The sequence below is a fragment of the Sarcophilus harrisii genome, chromosome 3, assembly GCF_902635505.1.
Source record: "Sarcophilus harrisii chromosome 3, mSarHar1.11, whole genome shotgun sequence".
NCBI classification, from domain to species: Eukaryota; Metazoa; Chordata; class Mammalia; order Dasyuromorphia; family Dasyuridae; genus Sarcophilus; species Sarcophilus harrisii.
Genome location: NC_045428.1, coordinates 553,782,733 through 553,804,362, shown reverse-complemented (window position 1 = coordinate 553,804,362; position 21,630 = coordinate 553,782,733). Strand labels below are relative to the sequence as shown.

Below are 21,630 nucleotides of genomic sequence, written 5' to 3'. Positions count from 1 at the left end.
TGTAGGATAGAGTCAGAGAAGGGCCAGCGACCTGGTTTGGTTGGAATATAAAATTTGGGAAGGAGCACACAATGAAGGTTGTGATCTTAAGAACTTGACTGAGTTGCTTCTGCTTTATTCTGTGGGAACTGGGGTATCATTTAAGATTTTTAAGCAGGGGACTACTAAGGTTACATGAGTTCGGCAGGAAAATTTGGAGACCTAAGCAAAAGCTGGATTGCAGAGATCAGAGCTAAAAGCACAGAGATTTGCCATGGAATCAATGCCATTACAAGGATTTCCAGGGAGCTACAGTGCTCAGCTTCGGGACTTCCACTCTGGGGTTATACTATCCCAACAGGTGAAGGGCCACTAGACTTAGCCAGCCCCAAGATTGGATCATGTTTCACCCTGGTCATTTTCTTGCTATTCATGTTAATATATTTTCCTTCCTTTTTTCCTTCCCTCCCTCCTCCATTTTCCAACAGTAATCAAATCAACTCTGTTACTGGAATAAGCCTATTCCTGTTGACTGCTTTCTTGTTCCACTTATCATCCTTATAATTTGCTAGAACGAAATACTCATCCTTGGTACCTCATATATATATATATATATATATATATATATATATATATATATATATGTCTTTCTTTATTAGACTGTAGTCCTCTTCAGGGCAAGGGATGCCTTACTTTTGTATTTGCATTCCCATCATATAGCACAGAGCCTGGCATATAGTAATCGCTTAATTATTGCCTTTTCTCATCCATCCATCCATTCCATTCACTCCTTGTTGGTCAGAATCAAGTCCAGAAATCTTTCTCATCGTGCTGCTTGAAATTCTGACCAGCCCCTGAATTCCTAGAGGATTCCAGACTCCCTGGAGCAAACTAGAGATTCTGAGTGATCCTAGCAGCTTCTAGGCAAAGTCTTTGATAGGGAGACTACCTGTTCTATCAGAGCTTTGGTTTCTGATATTCCTTTTGGACAGCTCTTATTCCATGCTGTTCCCTATTTTCTCTCTTTCCTACAAGAAAAAGGAACAGATCTCCACAGTTCACCTCCCTTCAGGCCAGGGAAAGGACCATATGACTTTTGTCCTACTCCCATTAATAACACCAGCCCAACCAACTGAGGGTTCTATTCACGCAACTTGCCCTGAATGCAAATAATTTCATTTGAATGACTGAGGACTAGGATACTGAAATAAGAAGTCAGCTCTTCTGAAGGTGCATGTAGCCATCCTACGGGTCCCTTCTTAAGTATAAATGGAGTAAACACACTATGTCCAATTATCTCCTTTCCTTCATTCATGGAGGCAACCACAGGATGATAGAAAGGGAAAATGTTTGGGATTCTGTGCCTTGAATGACCTTGGTCAAATGACTTTGCTGAGCTATAGTTCCATATCTTTAAAATGAGGGTTTTGAACGATATGGTCTCCGAGGTCCCTTTCAACTGTTACATTTATGGTTTTATAGATTCATTCACTCATTTCAGACTTATCCTTCCAACTCTATTCTCTTCTTTGCAGAAGTGAGGAATTATGGGTATAGAATATAGCATATAATATTAAATTTTTTTCAATTTGTTGGTTAGTTTTTGCTGAACTGCTTATTTTCCTCTTTTTATTCTTTATTGTAAGAAATGATTCTGGGAAAAGGTGGGAGGGTACACCGAGACATGTAGGGAATGTGAAAACAAGATATCCATATAAATTCATTTATATGAGGAAATATGTTTAGTATAATTGCACATGTTTAACCTATATTGAATTACTGCTGTCTAGGGGAGGAGGGAGATAGGGAGGTAGGGAGAAAAACTTGGAACACTTGCAAAGGTGAATATTGAAAACTATCTGTTCAAAACCAAAGTCCGTTCTTCCTTCTGGCCTCTTGTTTGTTCCAGAGGCATCACTGATTCTCAGGGAGGCCCTCTGATTCTGAATCTTGCATTTTTCACCACTATATCAATGTGCAAGCCTCCTTGCTTCTGAGCAATTCCCAGAATAAAGGTGAATATTGCTTAAATGTCCCATTCCCTGGAAAGGAAGTGGCTCTGCATCCAGGAGTCTTAGACGTTGGAAAGGGTTGAGACCTAAGGTTCTGAAGAGCCCACAGTCTGATTTCTTTTCCCTCCCCTCCTCTTATCTCCACTCAGTTCTTACTGTCAAGACAAATAGGAACCCGTTTTTGGAGGGAGGAAAAGACTGGAGTAGGGTGTGTGTTTCTGGCAGCTTTTCCCCTTGAGAATACCTCAGCCAACAGGCCTAGGTTTGCTTCCCCTAAATGAAGTTTGGCTCTCAGAGCCTCAATGTCCCCAGTGCCAGGCAGCTCTCTGTCTCTAAAGGCTTTGAAAAGCTTTCTTGTATAGCTCCGGGGATAATTTCAACACGATGATGGGTGTTGAAGGATCCAGAGAAGCAGATGAAATCTTTATGAGCTTGGGAGGGAATTGAAGAAGGTAATCTTTGTAGACCCCATGGGCCTGGTTTCTTGGCATAGCTTTGCGTAGGGTATGGCTTGCTTTAAAGTTTATGAAATGGGAAAAGTTTTTTTCCTTTTAGAGTCCCTATTTGCTTAGTTGGAAGCCATTCTAAATTTGAGCACCTTGTCTCTTGGTTAATTCTCAATAAATTGGACTGGATTTTTGGGCCTTAATTTTCCATATCTGGAAAACAGGGATATTGAGAATAACCATTTTTTATAGTGATTTACAGTGTACTTTGTCAATTCTGTCTCATCCAGTCCTGGAATGTGTAATAATAACAGCAGAGGTTTCTATGGAACTATAAGATTTATGAAACACTTTACAAAAATTATTTTATATGATCTAATACTTCTGGACAATCCATAATTATTATTACCTTTTATTATTTATTGTCATATATTATTATTATTATATTCTTCATTGCATAGATGAAGATACTAGCGGTTTGAGAGGTTAAGATGTATAATATAGTAGAAATCAATTGACAAATATTAATTGAGTACCTACTATATGGCAGGCCTAGGATAGGCACTCAGGGTTCAGGGGAAAATAACTTCTACCTTTAGGGATCTTATAGACTAGACAGGAGAAGCATAGACATATATAGTTCTACACTGAATTGAAATAAGGTGATTTGGAAGAGAGGTCTGATGTAGGAGGTCTCACTTTAGCTGAGCCTTGAAGGAAACTATTGGTTTTAAAATATAGGGATGAGGAGGGGTTGCATTTGAGAGAGGGGATACTGTTAGGGCAAAGGCGTGAGGATAGAATATTATATGTAAGCAACAGAAAGAAGACAAATTTGGCTTTCTGAATATGATACAAGCAGGATGGAAATGTCTGTTGGGACAAGGTTTTGAAGAGCTATAAAAGTCAAAGAGAGGAGTTTATATTTGATCATGGCAGTAACAGGGAGCCACTGGACTTATCGAGTAGAAGAGTGACACAATCAGATTTGTCCTTAAGGAAAATCTGTTTAGTTTGACAGCTGTGTGAAAAATGAGTTGGAGAGGGGAGAGACTTGTGTCAGAGATCTCAATTTGGTATCAGGGAAAGACTAAAACCTTGTCTCTTCTTACTGTGTTTATGGATTTAGCCAAGTTAATTATTAAGTCCCTAAGGCTTATTTCCTTATCTATAAAACAGGGCTTATTGGGAGTGTCACAGTGTATAGAATACCAGGCCTGGAGTTAGGAAAATTCATTTTCTTGAGTTCAAATCTGGCCTGGAACAATTCCTTGCCAGGTGAACATAATCCTGTCTGCCTCAGGCAAAAATGCCTGTCAGATAAGTTTTCTTATCTGTAAAATGAGCTGAAGAAGTAGGATCTTTGCCAAGAAAATCCCAAAATATGGTCATGAAGATTGGACATAACTGATACAGTAATATAACGTAAGATTAGAGGGGAGGGATGCAAAATAAATATAAGATTAAATGAGATAGATTCTATGTGCAAATGTGCTTTGTAAACCTCCAAGTGTGTCACTATCCTCATCATCATTCCCATAGAAGTTAAGCTCCTTGAGGGCCAGATAGTTTTTCACTTTGGATCTCCAATACCTGGCATAAGTCTAAGCATAGTAAATGGCTGACTGATTGTATTGATATCTCACAGCAAGAAGGAGGAGTAATCATGTGTGTACATGTGTTGTATCTCCTTTGTATCTATATTGTATATTTTATATCTATTTATATATGTGTGTATTTTTTCTTCCTCTTAAAATGTAAGGTTCTCTAGGACAAGAACTATTTCATTTTTTGTCCTTGTATTCCCTACCTAATAGACATTTAATAAATTCTTGTTGATGAATTGCCCTCTTGTGGAGCTTTTGTGGGAGCATGGGAGAAGATGTGGGTGGTTCAGATTTGTACCTGTGGAGAAATGCCCACATGGGTGAGATAATAGCTCTGTTACAGTATCAAAGTATTATTCAATTTAATTCAACAAGCAATTTAGTAAGTGTCTACTGTGTGTCAGGGACTGTGCAAGACCCTAGAGATACAAAGACAAAAACAAAGCAAGCTCTGTTTTCAAAGAGCTCACATTATTCAGTAATTATACATTCTATCTCTTGTGTCATACCTGAGTGGCTATTTTCCCAAAGTCTGGCTTGGATTCCTTCTCTTAATATTTTTTTCTGGCTTTGTAGCTAGAGCAAATTACTAAACATTTCTAAGTTTGCTCATCTGCAAAATGAGCAATTTAGATTGGATGGCCACTTATAACTCTGACATTGTGTGTTCTACCATGCTGAATCCTAAAGTCTTTTCTAGCATTTGCTTTCCATGTTCTGGGATTTCTTCCAGCTCTGACCTTCTGTGTCCCTTGGCTCAGGTATATTACCTGATTTTAAAATTAAAAAAAAAATTAAAAATTAAATTGTTTTAATTTTTAAAATTAAATTTTAAAAATTAATTAAAATTAAATTTTAAAATTTAAATTTTAAAAGAATTGGAAAGTGTAGTTGTTGAAAAATGGAAAATGGGAGAAACACCACCAGATTGGAGAAAGGCATAAATCTTAATTTTCAAAAAAGAGAAGTCTTCAAATTATAGGCCACTGAGCATGGTTTTGATCATTGGGAAAATTCTAGAGATGGATTACTAAAAAGGCAGTTGGCAGTTGAAGAATGTCTAGGGAAATAGAGGTAAAAAAACAAACAAACCAGAATGGGTTCAATAAGAACAAGTTATGTTGGACTAATCCTTTATTTCATTTTCTAATGAGATCATTAAACTGGCAAATGAAGGGAATGTTACAGCTATAATTTAACTTCTCTCCCTGCAAAGCAGTTGATAAAAGTATCTCATACTTCTGGTTATGGAGAAAATGGAGAGCTATTAGACTAGACAATAATGCAATTATATGGGTTCTAAAATGGTTGAACAGATTGAATGAAAATTGTTGTTCTGTCATTTCTGTAGTATTCAATTCTTTGTGACCCCATTTGGGGTTTTCTTGGCAAAGAAATTTCCTTTTTCAAATCGAATGATAAAAAAAGTCAGCTAATGAATGGTTCAATGTCAACATGACAGAAAGTCTCCAGAGAAATATCCCAGTAGTAATGATCAGTGACTTGTCTCAAATCATCCAATTTGCAAAAGACGTTAAGTTGGGAGGAGGAACTAATAATATACTGCATGACAGGCAATATTTGAAAAGATATTGACAGGCCAGAATTGGGGATTGAATCCAATAGGATGGATATAAGGATCAATGTAAAGTTTTACACCTGAGTACAAGAAATCAACCTCACAATTTCAAAATGGTAGATGCTTAGTCAGACAGCATTTCATCTGAAAAATTTCTGGAGATTTTAGAAGACTACAAGTTCAGTATAAATTCATGATATGATGTGACTCTCTATGAGTCAGCAGTGGGATATAGTAGCCAAGAAAGCTAATGGATCTTGGGTTGCATTAAGAGAGGCATAGCTTCCAGGAACCAGGAGGCAAAAAGTCCTGTATTCTGCTCTCATCATTCTCACCAGGAGTATTGTGTTCAGTTCTGAGCAACATAAATTAAAAACATCGATAAAGTGGTAATGTGCAGAGAAGGGTAACCAGAATGATGAAGTAACATGTCCATGTCATATGCCAGTTAAAGGAATTAGGAGTGCTTAGCCTGGGGAAGAAAAAAAAAAAAACCTAGAGGGGGACATAATAGCTGTGTTCAAGTATTTGAAAGTTTCATGTGGGAAAAGAATCAGACTTGTTCAGTTTGGCACAAATAGTAGAACTTTCCCCCCTCCTCCCTCCCTTTTTGTTCCTCCCTCCCTCCTTCTTTTCCTTCCTTTTCCCCCTTTCTTCCTTCTTCCCTCCTTTTCTTCTTTCTTTTTCTCCCTATCTCTCTTCTTTCTCTCTCAATCTCCCTCCCTCCCTTCCTCCCTCTTTCCTTTCTTCCTTCCTTCTTTTTTCCCTTCTCTCCCTGGCTATCTCTCTTCTTCCCTCCCTTCCTCCTTTCCTTCTTTCTTTTCCTTCAGTTCTTTCCTTTCCCTTTCTCCCTTCCTTCTTTCCTTTTTTCTTCCCACCTCTCCCTTTCTTCCTTCTTTCTTCTTCTCCTCTTCTTCTCTCCTCCCTCCCTCTCTCTCCCTCCCTCTCTCTCCCTCCCTTTCTTCCTTCCTTCCTTCCTTCCTTCCTTCCTTCCTTCCTTCCTTCCTTCCTTCCTTCCTTCCTTCCTTCCTTCCTTCTTTCCTTCTTCTACTTCTTCTAAGCAAAGTCTATAAAGCTATGATCTCTACTTGTTCAATTGCTCAGGGCTTGCCTGGGGAAAGATGTTTTATTGCCAGCTCAGTGAGCAGGGCATGTTCCAGCATTCATTTTCCTTATAACTCAGACTCTCCCTCTTGGCCTCCAAACACACACAACTCTCCTGAAGGCTCTTATATTTGGCCAATTAAGCATGAAGGGCAGACTGCAATCATAGAGAACAGCAGATCCCAGGTAAGAGGAGAGAACAAGCCAGAGGAACACTAATTGCAGTGGTGATGAGGCTCCCTGCTGATGAGATTTATTTGGAAGAGTGAGAGATCTGGGGCTAACTCAGAGCTGCTGTTTGGAGAGGGAGGGGAACACGAGGGCAAAGGGGGTGGTGGCCCAGGGGTCCCAAAGTTTCATTGTTCAGGGAATGAAAAGTCCTTTTCCTAGAATAAAAGAAAAAATCTAATTTTTGTTTGAAAACTCATTTAAGTCTGATCTGCATATAACAGTGTATTGCTTTGGTATTATTTTAATGCCTTAGCCTTTTCATATCTCAGGACTTCCTTCCCTCTCCCCCTCTCCCAATCTTATACTTCTGGATATGCTACTGGGCCATACCCATTCTTAATCTACCCTTGTCTAAATCTAAAGGAGATACCCCTGTGGTTTAAGAGATGACAGGAAAGAAACTTTATTAGTCCCGATGCCGATGGGCTGGATTAGAGAGCAGGTTTTCAATTTTTTGGAGAAAAAAACAATTTAGACATTACAGTATAAGCTCCCTGAAGGCAGAGATTGTGTCAGTTTTATTTTCTTTATATCTCTAATATCTTGCCTCCTGAGTAGTTTCTCACTTAAGTCCCTCCCCACTCCAGTGCATCCTCCACATGGCTGACACTAGTGATTTCCCAAAAGTTCAGATCTAACCTTGGTCCTCTTCTTCTCAATAAACTTTAAGTGATTTTCACCTCTAAGATCAAGTAAAAAACTCTCTTTGGCATTCCTGGCCCAGATTAAATGTTCCATGTTTATTATATATTACCTTCCTCCATGTTTTCTTCAGTCCATTCAAACTGCCTTTACTGTTCTTCATAAACACTCTATCTCCTGAATCCATCCCTAGCATGTACTCCTCACTTCTACTTCTTAGAATCCCTAATTTCCTCCAAGAAGGTGCAGAGGCAGTAACTTTTACATGACTTTGACTACCCTCCTCCCATTCTAGTGAATCGCCCTTAAAAATTGCCTTCTATCAATAATGTGTGTGTACATATATATGTATATGTACACACATATGTATGTAAATATATATTACATATAACAACAAAAAGATATATACATGTTAACTCCCTTAATAGAAGGCTTCTTAAACACAGGGGATTATTTTTCTTGTCTGTACATCCTCAGTGCTTTGTCCAGTGCCTGTCACATTGTAGATCCTTAATAAATATTTGTTGAATAGTTTGTCACACATACAAGGTGGTTAATAAATATGTTGAATTTAATTAAGTGAGTCAGAAGAAGCCCATTAGCTTGGGCTTCTCATGTTGGGACAGATAGTAGAGGAAGTACCTTATAGGGAAGGAAAATGATCTAGTCCAGTGGAAAGCATATTGGACTTGGGAGTCCAAAGAACTGGGTTCCAGTCCAAGCAGTGCATTTTTCTCTGTGTGTCAGTGGGCAAGACTCTTAATCCATCCGAGCTTTGGTTCTTCATCTACAAAATCTGCCTCCCTATCTTGAAAGTCTGTTGACAGACTCAAGTAAGATAATATATGTAAAGAGCTTTGTAACTATAGAGACTGCTCTCAGGGCATGTAAGAGGGACGTGCCAGTTGGGAGCTGCTGGTGATTAAAAAAATTCATTTTTTTCCCACCTCCCCCACATTCTGTAGCAACGGTGTATGGACTTTGAGTGAGCTGAGCACAAGAGATAGCTTGGGATGTGTCTAGAAGAGGAGGAGACCAGGAGATTACTGTTCATGGGAACAGACCCCAAAATCTGAAATAATTTTAGAAGGACATTTATTAGATCATTTGTTAGGGGAGAGAGATCTAGGAAGGAGCTCTGACTCCCTCTCTTGCAAACTCTAGAAGTTTCAATTATATAGAATTTAGACAAGGGTACCCTGCACAGGAACCACAGGAAGCCAAAACCCAAGTGTGGGTGGATTGGTCACATAGTTCTGGATGTGGTAACTCAAAGCAAGAATGATTTTGGTGGATCGGGGGCCTGGAGGATCCTCAGACACCTTGAAGTTATTTTCAGCATTTCTAGAGAGTTATGAGTCAGCCAACATTCTGGGTGTGGACAGCCTTTCATCAGGTAAGGTTGGATTGAAACAGTATAATGATCTTTCCAGACAATATAATAAGTCATTTCCCCTACAGGATCATTCAATCCACAAACATTAACAGAACATTCCACTGTGTGCCAGACATTGTGCTAACCACTAGAGTTGCAAAGAAAGGCAAAAATGACAGGCTGCCTTCAAAGAGCTCACCTTTGAATGGGGAGACAGCTTGCAAAAATGATAATACTGCTTCTTGGCTCTCCCCGCTGTAATCCCTCAACTATTCAGCCACTAAAGTGATTTTCCTAAGGCACAGGTCTGATTCTGTTACTTTCCTCACTCAATAAACTTTAGTGGTTCCCTATTGCCTCCAGGATCAAATGTAAAATGTTTGGCATTCAAAGCCTAGCCCTCTCTTACCTTCCTAGTCTTCTTATACCTTACTCTCCAACATGTATCCTCTGATCATCGACACTGGCCTCTTGGCTGTTCATGGAACAAGATGCTATCACTTTGGGTACTGGGCATTCTTTTTCCCCAAAAAAATTATTTTATTTTTCCAAATACATGCCAAGATAATTTTCAACATCCATTTTGCATAAGATTTTGTGTTTTACATTTTTCTTTCTCCTTCCCTTATCTTTCCCTTCCCCAGGACAGCAAGTAGTCTGTCTGATAAGTATTAACTATATGAAATAATTTAAATATATTTCCATATTTGTTATGTTGTGTTAGAAAAATTAGACCAAAAGGAAGGGGGAAAAACACAAGAAAGAAAAAAAAATCCAAACAGTCAAAAAAGGTGAAAATATTATGTATCTTCATAGTCTAACAGTTCCCAAGGGGAAAAATGAGACTTTTCCTCTTGCCATACACCTCCTTTTTAGGAGGGGTTTTGTCCTTTTCCCGTCTTTACAGAACCTTTCCTCCTTCCAAGCCACAGCCCCTTCAAGTAGAAATTTCTTTTTTCTCGTCTTCTCTTTGTTGTAGTGTCATAAACTTCTTTTTGAATTGTGAACTTTTTGCCCTGACTTAGGGTTCCATTTCCATAGTCATTTTTTTTATAATTCTTTTGTAATAATTTTCAGTAGGTGACATTGTGATTGTCAATGAATAAAGTGGATAGCTTTGTTCTGGTGGCTCCACAGGGCAGAATTAGTAATGTAGGGGAATCTTCAGGGAAGATTTGGGTTCATTGTATTAAGGAGATACTTTGTGATGAGAGCTGCCCAAATGGAGCTAGAGCTGCCCAAATGGAGCTAGGGCTGCAGGAAGGAAGCAGATTCTTCCTTATTGGTGCTCTTCCAGCAGAGTCTGACTAAGGGCTGGCTACCTGTCAGGAAGGATTCTTTGTCCACATAAGGACTGAGCTGAAGTCCCTCCTAATCCTGAAATTTTATGATTCTATGGGAGGTAGATTCCCTTGAGATATGGATGGGTGACTCTTATGTCTTTAGGAGATTACTCTTCTGCACTGTAGGAAGATCTGTGTGCTTACCTGAATTTCATTCAACTCAATTGGATACCCAAGGAACCATGTCTCCTCTGAGATGGTTGGTAGATTGGCTGTGTCTATAAAAAATTGCAAAACCCATCAAGTCATTAAGCATTTACTGAATGCCTACTGTGTGGAAAGCACTGTGCTAAGTGCTAGGAATATAAAAAAGGCAAAACAAAAAACAAACTCAAAATCCCAACCTCTAAGCTCTCAAAGAGGTCACGGTCTAATGAGAAAGACAGCATGCAAATAAAGATATATATCAGATATATACAGGATAAATTAGAACTTATCTCAGAGGGAAGTCACAAAAATTGGGGAGGATTGGGGAAGGCTTCTTGCTGAAGGTGACACTTCAAAATGGTTGTGACAGAAGCCAGGGAAGCCAGGAGAGAAGGCCTGGAATTGGAAGATGCAGAAAGAGTATCACTAGAGGGAGTAAGGTAAAAGAAGATTGGAAAGGGAGGAGGGAGTCAGGTTATGAAAGGCTTTAAAAACCAAACAAGAGGATTTTATGTTTGTTCTGGGGTTTAATCCTGGAGATGATCAAATAGTGAAGGGTGATCTGATCGACCAGTGTGGGGAGAGATGGGAAGGAGAAAGACCAACCAGACAGCTAATGCAGTGGTCCAAGCAAGAGGTGATGAGGGTGTTCCAGCACCCTCACTTGATGGACTGCTGATTATGGGAATTAACTGATCAGTAGACATTTATTAAATCTTTACTATCTGGGGATGTCTTGCTAGGTTCCAGGGGCAATGTGACAAAAATAAAACAATACCTTCCTTTAAGGAGCTTTAGTTTGTCCCCATTGTGGGAGAAAAAATAGGCATGAATGGGAGGTCCCCTAAGTGGCACCATAGTGCTCGGAGCACTTGTCCTGGAGTCAGGAAAACTCATCTTCCTGAGTTCAAATTTGTCTTCAGACACTTGCTAGCTGGGTGACCCTGGAGAAGTCACTTAACCATGCAAAATGAGAAGGGAGTGGCAAATCACTGTTGTATCTTTGCCAAGAAAACTCCAAATGGGGCATATAAAATTAGACAACACTAAGCAACCACAAGTATATACAAAATGGTTTTTTTGTGTAGTTTTTTTTTTTTTTTACTGGACTTGTGATTTCAATGGAGCAGGGAATATATGAAGCAATCCTACAATTTATACAGGGTGTTGTTGGGGGTAAAGGAGTTCACACGACTAGCAGTATATATCAGAGGCATCCATGATTCTGAGGTCTGCTTTCCACCCATTAGCCTGGGCTGTCTTTCATACAAAAATACATGTAAAGTAAAAACAGAGTCATACAGAGCCACGGAGACAGTAGAAGTAGAAGTTGAAAAAGGCCTTGTGTAGGAGGTGGTGATTAAGAAGGAGAGGTGAGGAGGGAGTAATTCCAGGCTTGGGGGACAGAAGGCCTATGCAGAGAGGATACTTAAACCATCACTTTAATCAAGGCAGCTGATGAGATGGAGGAGGAGGAATATTAACCTTTGGGCTAATGCTAATCTGGCTCTGCTAAACTATTGGCCCAAAGGAGTACTGGGGAAAAAAAAACCAAACAAACCCCAAATCCCAGAAATCATTATTCCTGTTTTTATAGCATTTAAAAGTTTTCAAAGCATTTTATCTATATTGTTGTTGGTCAGTCCTTTCTGACCCTTTGTGACTCCCTTTGGGGTTTCCTTGGCAGAGATACTGGAATGGTTTGCTATTTCCTTCTCCATTTTATTTTACAGATGAGGAAATTGAGGCAGACAGAGTTAAGTGACCTGCCCAGGGTCACACAGCTAATAAGTATCTGAGGCCAGATTTGAACTCAGAAAGATGAGTTTTCCTGACTCCAGGTCTGTTACTCTATTCACTATGCCATCTATTTACTGATGAAGAAACTGAAGCATAGAAAAGTTGTGATTTATCTACAGTCACACAACTAGTAAGTATCTGAGGCAGGATGTGAATGCCGGTCTTCCTGATTCCAGACCCAGTTCTCTATCCATTGCACAGAATTGATACCTAGGTGGTAAGTTAAGATCATTATCTTCATATCCAAAGGATAACACTGTTTAAAAAACCATATCTTTAATTTTTAGAGGTTGGCAGTGTTACCAAAAAAAAAAAAAAAAAACAAATTAGACTTAAGCTAAAGAAAATGAATCCCACAATTCCCAAGGATCCAACCCCCTGTGGCAATTGAAAGATCCAGCATGAATCAAAGCAGCAGAAATAGAAAGACATCTAATTGTTCAGTAGAAAAGAAAAGAAATTTAAGGAGTCAGCTGTAGGGTTGAGGCCGCATCCCACACAGCTGGGATCTGTGCACAGCTGAGAGGAGACAACTTTCCAAGACGTTTGAGAAAGACGCTGAGCAAAAATCTTTCTTGGAGCAAAAACCTTTCTCTGCAAGCCCAGAGAGCAAATTAGGGATATTTTGGGACAGAAGTGGGACAGATGCTCTGCCTGCCCAACAATGGATTGAGTTAGTCAATTTTAGTTAAAAAAAAAAAACCAAACAAACAACTGAAATCAATCATACCCTTTGAAACATCAAATAGAAAGAGCCTGAAGGCTCAGCAGATCTGGAGTCATTCATTCAACAAGTTTTAATGGGCACTTGCTTTACTGTGCCCTGACCTTGGTGCTGATGAGCTGACAGGAACAGTTGCTATGGTTTTTGTTATTTTTCAGTCATTTTCAACTCTTTGTGATTCCATTTGGAGTTTTCTTTGCAAAGATGCTGGGGTGGTTTGCCATTCCTTTCCAGCTCATTTTACAGATGAAGAAACTAAAGCAGACAGGATTAAATGACTTGCCTAAGGTCACACAGCTAGGAAGTGTATGAAACTAGATTTGAACTCAGCTGCTATAGCAATGCATAAAAGAGAAAGAGAGAATAAAACAGTTTACAAAATTAATCAGCATGTGGATTGAGTCTGATGGTTTGTGCAATGTTCCACAGCCATAGTCCTCCACATCTACAAGGAAAGGAAAAAGATACATTTTCTTGTGCTTTTTTGGGGGGAAGGGGGGCAAGATTGGTCATTTTAATTACCCGGCATTTGAGTTTCCAGTTTTTTTCTCACATTGTAATTGTAACACAAATTTCAAGTCCTGTAGAAAAGTCAAATGAACTGCCTTGGAAAGGAATAGATTTCTCCTTCTTTTGAGGGAAAACCAAAAGTTGGGTAACTACTTGTATAATCAATTCATTTGAACTCAACTAACATTTATTTTGCTCACTGTGTTAATTATACTTGACATAGAATACTTGATAAAGAACCAATGTCCTGTTCTCAAGGGACTTACATTTTACTAATGTTGTATAGGAGATCCCATTTAAGTTACAGGTTAGTATATATCCCAGCTTCTTAAACTGTGGTTTGCACCTCCAGATGAGGGTCTCATTACTGGATGTGACATTGCAAAACTATGATTTATTATCAGTAAATGTTTTATTTGTATGCCTATTTTATATACCTATATCCCCAAGGTCATGCAAAATTTTCTTCTGCAAAAAGGGGTTGTAAATGGGAAAAGTTTAAGAAGCCTTAGTATAGATGATCTCTAAACTATCTTTCAGGTCAGATTCTGTGAAACAGAAGTAAAATCAGGTTAACACTTATATTCTCTAAGATAGTCTCCTCTACCTCGTTGTAGTGTGCAGGTGATCTAGGCTTTCAAAGACCATGATACTGGTCCATAAGCTTTTGAAGATCTGAAATTGTAGAGCCTTTTGGGACAGGCTGATGATGGACTGACTACGTGTCCATGGTCCACCTGTGGTTCACTGAATTTGATCAAGTCTCTCCACCTGTTTGGATCTCTCTTGTGAAATGAGGAAGGTTGGAATAGTTTTCTGAATCAGATAATGAAATATTTCCTTCTGGAACTGGAATCTGTCATCATAATGATTGTCTAAACTGCTTTTCTTTGTTACAAAGAAAATTTTGATTTTAAAGCAGTGCCTGGGTATCGTCTCTAGAGATAACAGTGATATGGAAAACAAAAATGGTACGAGGAGAGAGTGAGGCTGATGACTTTGCATAGCTCTGCCACACTGAAATCCAAGTCAAGACATCACCCTCATAATGTTATTGATTCTTTTTATGAACAAAGAAAAACAACAGCAACAACTTTAAAAAAATAGTTAGGTTGTACTAAGTTACTTCTAAAGTCCTTCTGGGTTCATAATCTCTGTTCCAAAATCCAGCGTTCAGTAAGTTTAGGCTGTCTGAGGGATGGAGGGGCTGTGGGCAGCAAAGGTGCAGGGAAAACTCACATTAATGAAGCTGTGGACTCTTTCAAAGGAGACACAAAAAGAACATGTTTGTAAGACAAAGCTTTAGATCTGAAATTGGAGGATAGAGGTTTGGGTCCTTGCTCTATTATTTATCTGTATGAGGTTGGACAAGTCATTTAATTTTGCCAATCTTCAATTTTCTCCTCTGAAAATTGGGGAGGTTAGAACTTTCAGAACTCTTCCAGCTTTAGATCTGAAGTCTTATGAATAGAAATGTGGATATTGTTGTTTGATTCTCAAGATGCCTAATGAGTCAATCATGTATTATAAACCCCTTCTACAAATTAGGAAACTGAGGAACAGTACAGTTAATTGGCATACCAAAGGTCACACAGTTGGTAAGTGACTGAGCAGGAACTCCATGAACAGATTCAGATTCTCCACTGTGTTTCTAAATAGCTCATATCTAAAGAGTAGGGGCATATGTAACCTCAACCGAGCCGCATGGCATTTTAATGAAGTGTTGTTACTCCCATTTGGCAGAGGAGAAAACTGAGGCTTAAGAGATGTCATTGCTATCTTACCCCTCTCAAATCTCTTCCCTCTCCAATTCATTCCCCACATAACTCTCAGTTGTTTTTCTTAAATAACTATCTGACCACATCACTCCCTTACTCAAAAAATTATGATGGTTCCCTATTGCCTCTTAGATCAAATAGAAACTCCCCCGTTTAGCTTTTAAGGTCCTTCACAACTCGACTCATCTTTCTGCTCTCATTGTATATTCCTCCCCAGTCCCCTTTCATCCAGTCAAACTGTTCTTCTCTCTACAGACAGAACTGTATCTTCCACATAGATCTCTTTCTCCCATCTCCATGTCTTTTCATTCACTGGCTGTCCACTATGCCTGGACTACACTTCTTTCTTCCAGTCTATCTCATCATCATCATCATCTCATCATCTCACAAGACTCAATTCTAGCACCACCTTCTGCTCTTCCCTTATTCTTTTTACCCTCCCCCAGTTAGTGAGTGCCCTCCCTTCTTAACTATGTTTCATTTAACTTCAATGATTTATTTGCAGTTATTTTGTATATATATATATATATATTTGTACATACATATATATGTTTGTGTGTATGTATGTACATATTGACTTCCTAGTATTGAATTTAAAGATCTGTAGGGCAAGAAGTACTTCATTTTTGTCTTTTTCCTTCCTTCAGTACCTTGCATAGTATCTAGCACTTTTTTGTTGTTCAGTTGTTTTTCAATCTTTGTTTGATTCTTCTTGACACTCCCTCTCCCAATTTGTTTTCTGGGGGGAAAGGCAAAGATATCAAAGAAGTTTGCTATTTCCTTCTCCACCTAATTACATAGATAAAGAAATTGAGGCAAATATGGTTAAGTGACTTGCTCAGCATCACACAACTAGTAAGTGTCTGAGGCTAGATTTGAAATAAATTTGAAATAAAGAATTAGTCTTCTTGATTCTGGGCCCAGAGCTCTATCTGCTTCAACACCTAGATGACTTTGGTCACACTTGGTGGTACTTAGTAGGTGCTTAATAAATGCTTGTTGATTGATTGATTTTCTTGTCCATAGTCAGACTTACAACTTGAAAATTATGGTTCCATTATTCCCAAAAGGTTATCAAACTGTGCATACCTTTTAATCCAGCAGTGTCTCTATTGGGTCTGTATCCCAAAGAGATCATAAAATCACCCACATGTGCAATAATATTTGTGGCAGCCCTTTTTATAGTGGTAAAGAACTAGAGACTGAGTAGATGCCCATAGGTCGGAGAATGACTGAATAAATTATAGTATATGAATGTTATAGAATATTATTTTTCTATAAGAAATGATCAGCAGGATGATTTCAGAAAGTCCTGGAGAGGTTTACATGAACTGATGCCGAGTGAAGTGAACAGAACCAGGAGAACACTGTATATGGCAACAATGAGATTATAAAATGATCAGTTTTGATGGACGTGGCTCTTTTCAACAATGAAATGATTTAGGCTAGTTCCAATGATCTTGTGATGAAAAGAATCATCTATACCCAGAAAGAGTAATGTGGGAAGTGAGGGTGAATCACAACATAGTATTTTTACGTTATTGTTGTTTGCTTGCATTTTGTTTTCTTTCTCATTTTTTCCTTTTTGATCTGATTTTTCTTGTGCATCATGATTTTTGTGGAAATATATATAAAAGAATTGCATGTTTAACATATATTGGATTACTTGCCATTTAGGGGAGAGGGTTGGGGGAAGGGAAGCAAAAAATTTAGAACACAAGGTTTTGCAAAGATGAATGATGAAAATTATCCATGTATATGTTTTTTTTACATGACCAAACCGTTATTTTGCTGTACAAAAAGAATCATACTCTGAAATATAGTACAATTAGCTTGTGAAGGAAATAAAAAATGCAGGTGGGCATAAATATAGGGATTGGGAATTCAATGTAATGGTTTTTAGTCATCTCCCAGAGTTCTTTCTCTGGGCATAGCTGGTTCAGTTCATTACTGCTCCATTGGAACTGATTTGGTTCATCTCATTGCTGAGGATGGCCAGGTCCATCAGAACTGGTCATCATATAATATTGTTGTTGAAGTATATAATGATCTCCTGGTCCTGCTCATTTCACTCAGCATCAGTTCGTGTAAGTCTTTCCAGGCCTTTCTGAAATCATCCTGTTGGTCATTTTTTATAGAACAGTAATATTCCATAATATTAATATACCACAATTTATTCAGCTATTCTCCAACTGATGGGCATCCACTCAGTTTCCAGTTTCTAGCCACTACAAAAAGGGCTGCCACAAACATTCGTGCATATACAGGTCCCTTTCCCTTCTTTATAATCTCTTTGGGACATAAGCCCAGTAGTACATGTATATGTTTTGAAAATAAAAAGCTTTAATAAAAAAAATAAAGTTCAACTCAAATGCTCCCTCAAAAAAGAAAGAAAAGAAAATGATGGTTCTAGGACGGAAGCCCTGATTTTTTTTTTATCCTCGCCCCCCCCCCCCCCCCATGAGATTTCCAGTCCCACTGGCCCACTCAGGCTGACTGTGGAAATACTTATAGGAGTTATAAAGGAGGCCATCTGTGCTAATTTCTCCCACTTTATGGAAGCCAAGAAAATTGAGAGGTGACAGGGTTTGCCCTCAATCATATAGATAGTAAGTGGAAAGACTGTGATTCAAACCCAGTCTCAGATTCCCAAATTAGTGCAATTTCCTTTGTGTCCCCTTCAGCCTCCTTTATGTGAATTGCTCCCCCACCTTGTCATCATCTCTGCTATCATTAAACATGAAGAGGAGCTGAAGTCAGAGTCTGCTTTGTGTGGGTGTTATTCAATGGGAGATGAGAGGGTCTGGGAAATAAGACTTGCCTTGACCTTTTTAATGATATCTTTTGTTTTTATATTACTTTCATTTCCAACTATATATAGATCTCCTCTCCTCTTTCCACAGAGAGCTGGCCCTTATAACAAAGAATGAGACAGAGAGACAGATGATGAGAGAAAGCAGCTGAGTGAAATTTATCCACACAGTAGTTGAATTGAATAATCTATGTCATGTCCCACAATCAGCCCCCCGCCCCCAGCCTCTGCAAAGGAGGGCAGGGAACACATTTTCTCTCCTCTTCTTCAGGATCAAACTTGGTTTTTGATGATGAATTAACCTACTATTCAATTTGAATTTTATTGTTATTTTTCCATTTACATTGTTGCAGTAGTGTGGATCATTTCTGCACATTTCATACTGAATCTCTTCATACAATATGTCCTTGCTTCTCCATATTTGTCATAGCAAAAGCGTCAGGCTTGAGGTCAAGGAGACCTGTATTAGAATCCAGCCTCAGATAACTTACTAAGTCACTTCAAATTCGGTCTTCCTCAGTTTACTCAACTGTAAAATGGGAATCATAATAACACTCTCTCCCAGGATTGTTGTGAGGAGCAATTGAAATAACAGTAAAGCATTTAGCACAGTGTCTGACACATAGTAAGCACTATGTAAATATTCATAATAATAATTATTATTGCTAATGGTACAGCAATATTTCATCACATTCATGTATCAGTTTGTTTAGCCACTCCTCATTGATAGCCCTTTTTTTCATTTTCTTTGCTACCACAAAAAGTGCTGCTTTAGAACCTTCCTATGAGCCAATAGTGGATGGAGTGTTGGATTTGAACTTAGGAAGATCTTTGTTTCAAATTCTACCTCAGATACTTAATGGTTGTATGAGCTTGGGCAAGTCATTTAACCTCCCTCAGCCTCAGTTTCTTTATCTATAAAATAGGGACAATAATAGCACCTACCTCTCAGGTTGTTGTTATGAGTCATTGAGATCATATATATATTTTGCAAACCTTTAAGTAAGTATAAATACTCATTATTATGATAATGTTTGTTTCCTTTGGGAGTATATGTGTAACTCTAGGATCTTTCAATCAAAGAGTATGCATAGAGAATTCTAGTTGCTTTCCACAGTGGTAGAACCAATCCATAGCTCCAACAAAAGCATATTAATGTGCCTGTCTTTCTATAGCCCCTTAAATTTTCCTCCGTTTGCCAATTTTTCCAGTTTTATGGGTATTAGGTGATAATTCAGAATTGTTTTGATTTGGAGACTGTAGTAATAACAATGCTCAGAGTTGTTTTGATTTGCATTTTGATTTAGAGACAGAGTTGTAATGATGATGAAAATTCTTGACATTCAGATGTTGTTTTATCTTTTTTCAGCCATAGCTGATTCTTTGTGACTCCATTTGGATTTTTTTGGCAGAGACACTGGAATAGTTTGTCATTTCCTTCTCAAGCTCATTTTAACAGATGAGGAAATTGAGGCAAACAGAGTTAAGTGACTTGCTCAGAGTTGAAGATCTAGGAAGTATCTGAGGTCAGATTTGAACTTAGGAAGATGAATCTGTCTGATCTAGGTACAGCATTCTATCCATTGCACCATGCTAGCTGCATAATATTTATATAGAGGCTAAAGATTCGCTGAGTGCTTTTCATGTGTAGCGTAACATCATAAAGGAAAGGACCCAGGGACCCATTTTCTAGCTCTGCTTGCCTGATAGCTAGCCAGGAGCATTCCCAGGTGGCCAGACAAATGGTGGAGTTTAAGTGTTCCAGACTTTTCCCCCTCCCCCATCTTCCAGCTAGAATAAAAAATTCTTTGCATCTCTCACTATATGTGTAACCTTTGACAAATCAGTTAACCCCTCTGGGCTTCCTTTTCTCAACTGGAAAACAAGAAACTGAAGGGTAATTTTCAGCTCTAAACCTCTTCTCTCTCTTTGTCTGTTTCTTTTTCTCTTTCTATCTCTGTTTTTCTCTCCTCTTTCTCTCTTTATCTCCTTCTCTGTCTCTTTCCCCTCTCTTTTTTCTGTCTGTTTTCTCTTTGTTTCTGTCTCCGTCTCTCTATTTCTGTCTGTGTTTGTGTCTGTCTGTCTCTTTCTCTGTCTCTTTTCCCTCTCTCTTTTCTCTCTCTGTTTCTCTGTTTGTCTCTATCTCTCTATTTCTGTGTTTGTGTTTTTCTGTCTCTGTCTCATTCTCTCTTTTATTCTTCCTTCCTCTGGCAAATGGCCCATTGGCCCCTGACAAATATGGAAAGTGAGAAAGCTCTCTTTGGTTGTTTCTCCCCTTCAGATACACCAAGATGAAGACAGCAACCAATATCTACATCTTCAACCTGGCCCTGGCAGATGCCTTGGCCACTAGCACACTGCCCTTCCAGAGTGCCAAGTACCTGATGGAGACATGGCCTTTTGGCGAGCTGCTTTGCAAGGTGGTTCTCTCTATCGATTATTACAACATGTTCACCAGCATCTTTACCCTCACCATGATGAGTGTGGACCGCTACATTGCCGTCTGCCACCCAGTTAAAGCCCTGGACTTCCGCACACCAGCCAAAGCAAAACTGATCAACATCTGTATCTGGCTCCTTTCCTCTGGCATTGGTGTGCCTATCATGATCATGGCTGTGACTCAGGCCAAGGGTGAGTATGTTGATTCCCCAGATTTCTTTGGAAATTTACTGCCTTATAAGGTAGTGAGTCCTCCATTTTTAACTTGTATAGGACTGCTTGCCATCTGGGGGAGGGGGTGAAGGGAGGGAGGGGAGAAGTCGAAACAGAAGTGAGTGCAAGGGATAATGTAAAAAAAAATTGCCCAGGCATGGGCTCTGTCAATAAAAAGTTATAATTAAAAAAAAAAGGTAGTGAGTCCTCAGTTGCTAGAAGTGTCAAAGTCAATGGGTACAGAGAGAATATAGGTTCCACACTGGGGTTAGTGAATATTTGTAATTCTCTTACTAGCTTATGAGCTGTCAGACTTAATCAGCTTGATTGATCAATGGACAATGTGGACTGACCAGGGAAGCATATGAGTAATGAATCTCTGAGAAACAGGACACTGGCCAGTATGTATCTTTCTCCTGGTCTCATCCTTGAGCTCACTCCAAGGGCAGCCTCAACTCTTGCCTTTTGCCTATGGGGCTAAGGCTGAGAAGCTCCTCTTGTTAGATCTATGTGTGAATCCCTGGCTGGAATGACCATTTTGCCTACAACCTGGGGTGAGATGGCAAATTGCTAGTTGCCAGAAAAGTCTAGCTTAAAGTAGTAGACTTAGTGGGGTGGAGAGCCGAGTTAAAGACAAAAATCTAAGTAAGATCACATTCATTAATTATTGCAAAGTAGAGAGAGCATTAGGCTGGGAAACAGGAAAAGCAGGATTCAAATCCTGCTCTGATAATAATTCAGCTATAAAATCTGGTCAGGGCTCAAACCTAAGTGAAGAGAGATCTCTCTGAGTCATTTCCAGGAAAAAATAATAAGAATTGACATTTAGATATAATGCAAAGTAACTTCTATACATGATTTTATTTTGTCCTCATGACAAACCTGTAAG

At 38.9% G+C, this 21,630-nt stretch overlaps 1 protein-coding gene across 1 annotated transcript in view; it reads left to right on the top strand.

The window, feature by feature from the left end:
* The window catches only part of OPRD1 (opioid receptor delta 1), a 50,833-nt gene that overhangs the window by 23,171 nt on the left and 6,032 nt on the right, over nt 1-21,630 (top strand). The window contains exon 2 of the mRNA XM_003765031.3: nt 20,371-20,720. Within this exon, the coding sequence (XP_003765079.1) occupies nt 20,371-20,720 (350 nt within the window). The remainder of the gene's footprint in view (nt 1-20,370; nt 20,721-21,630) is intronic.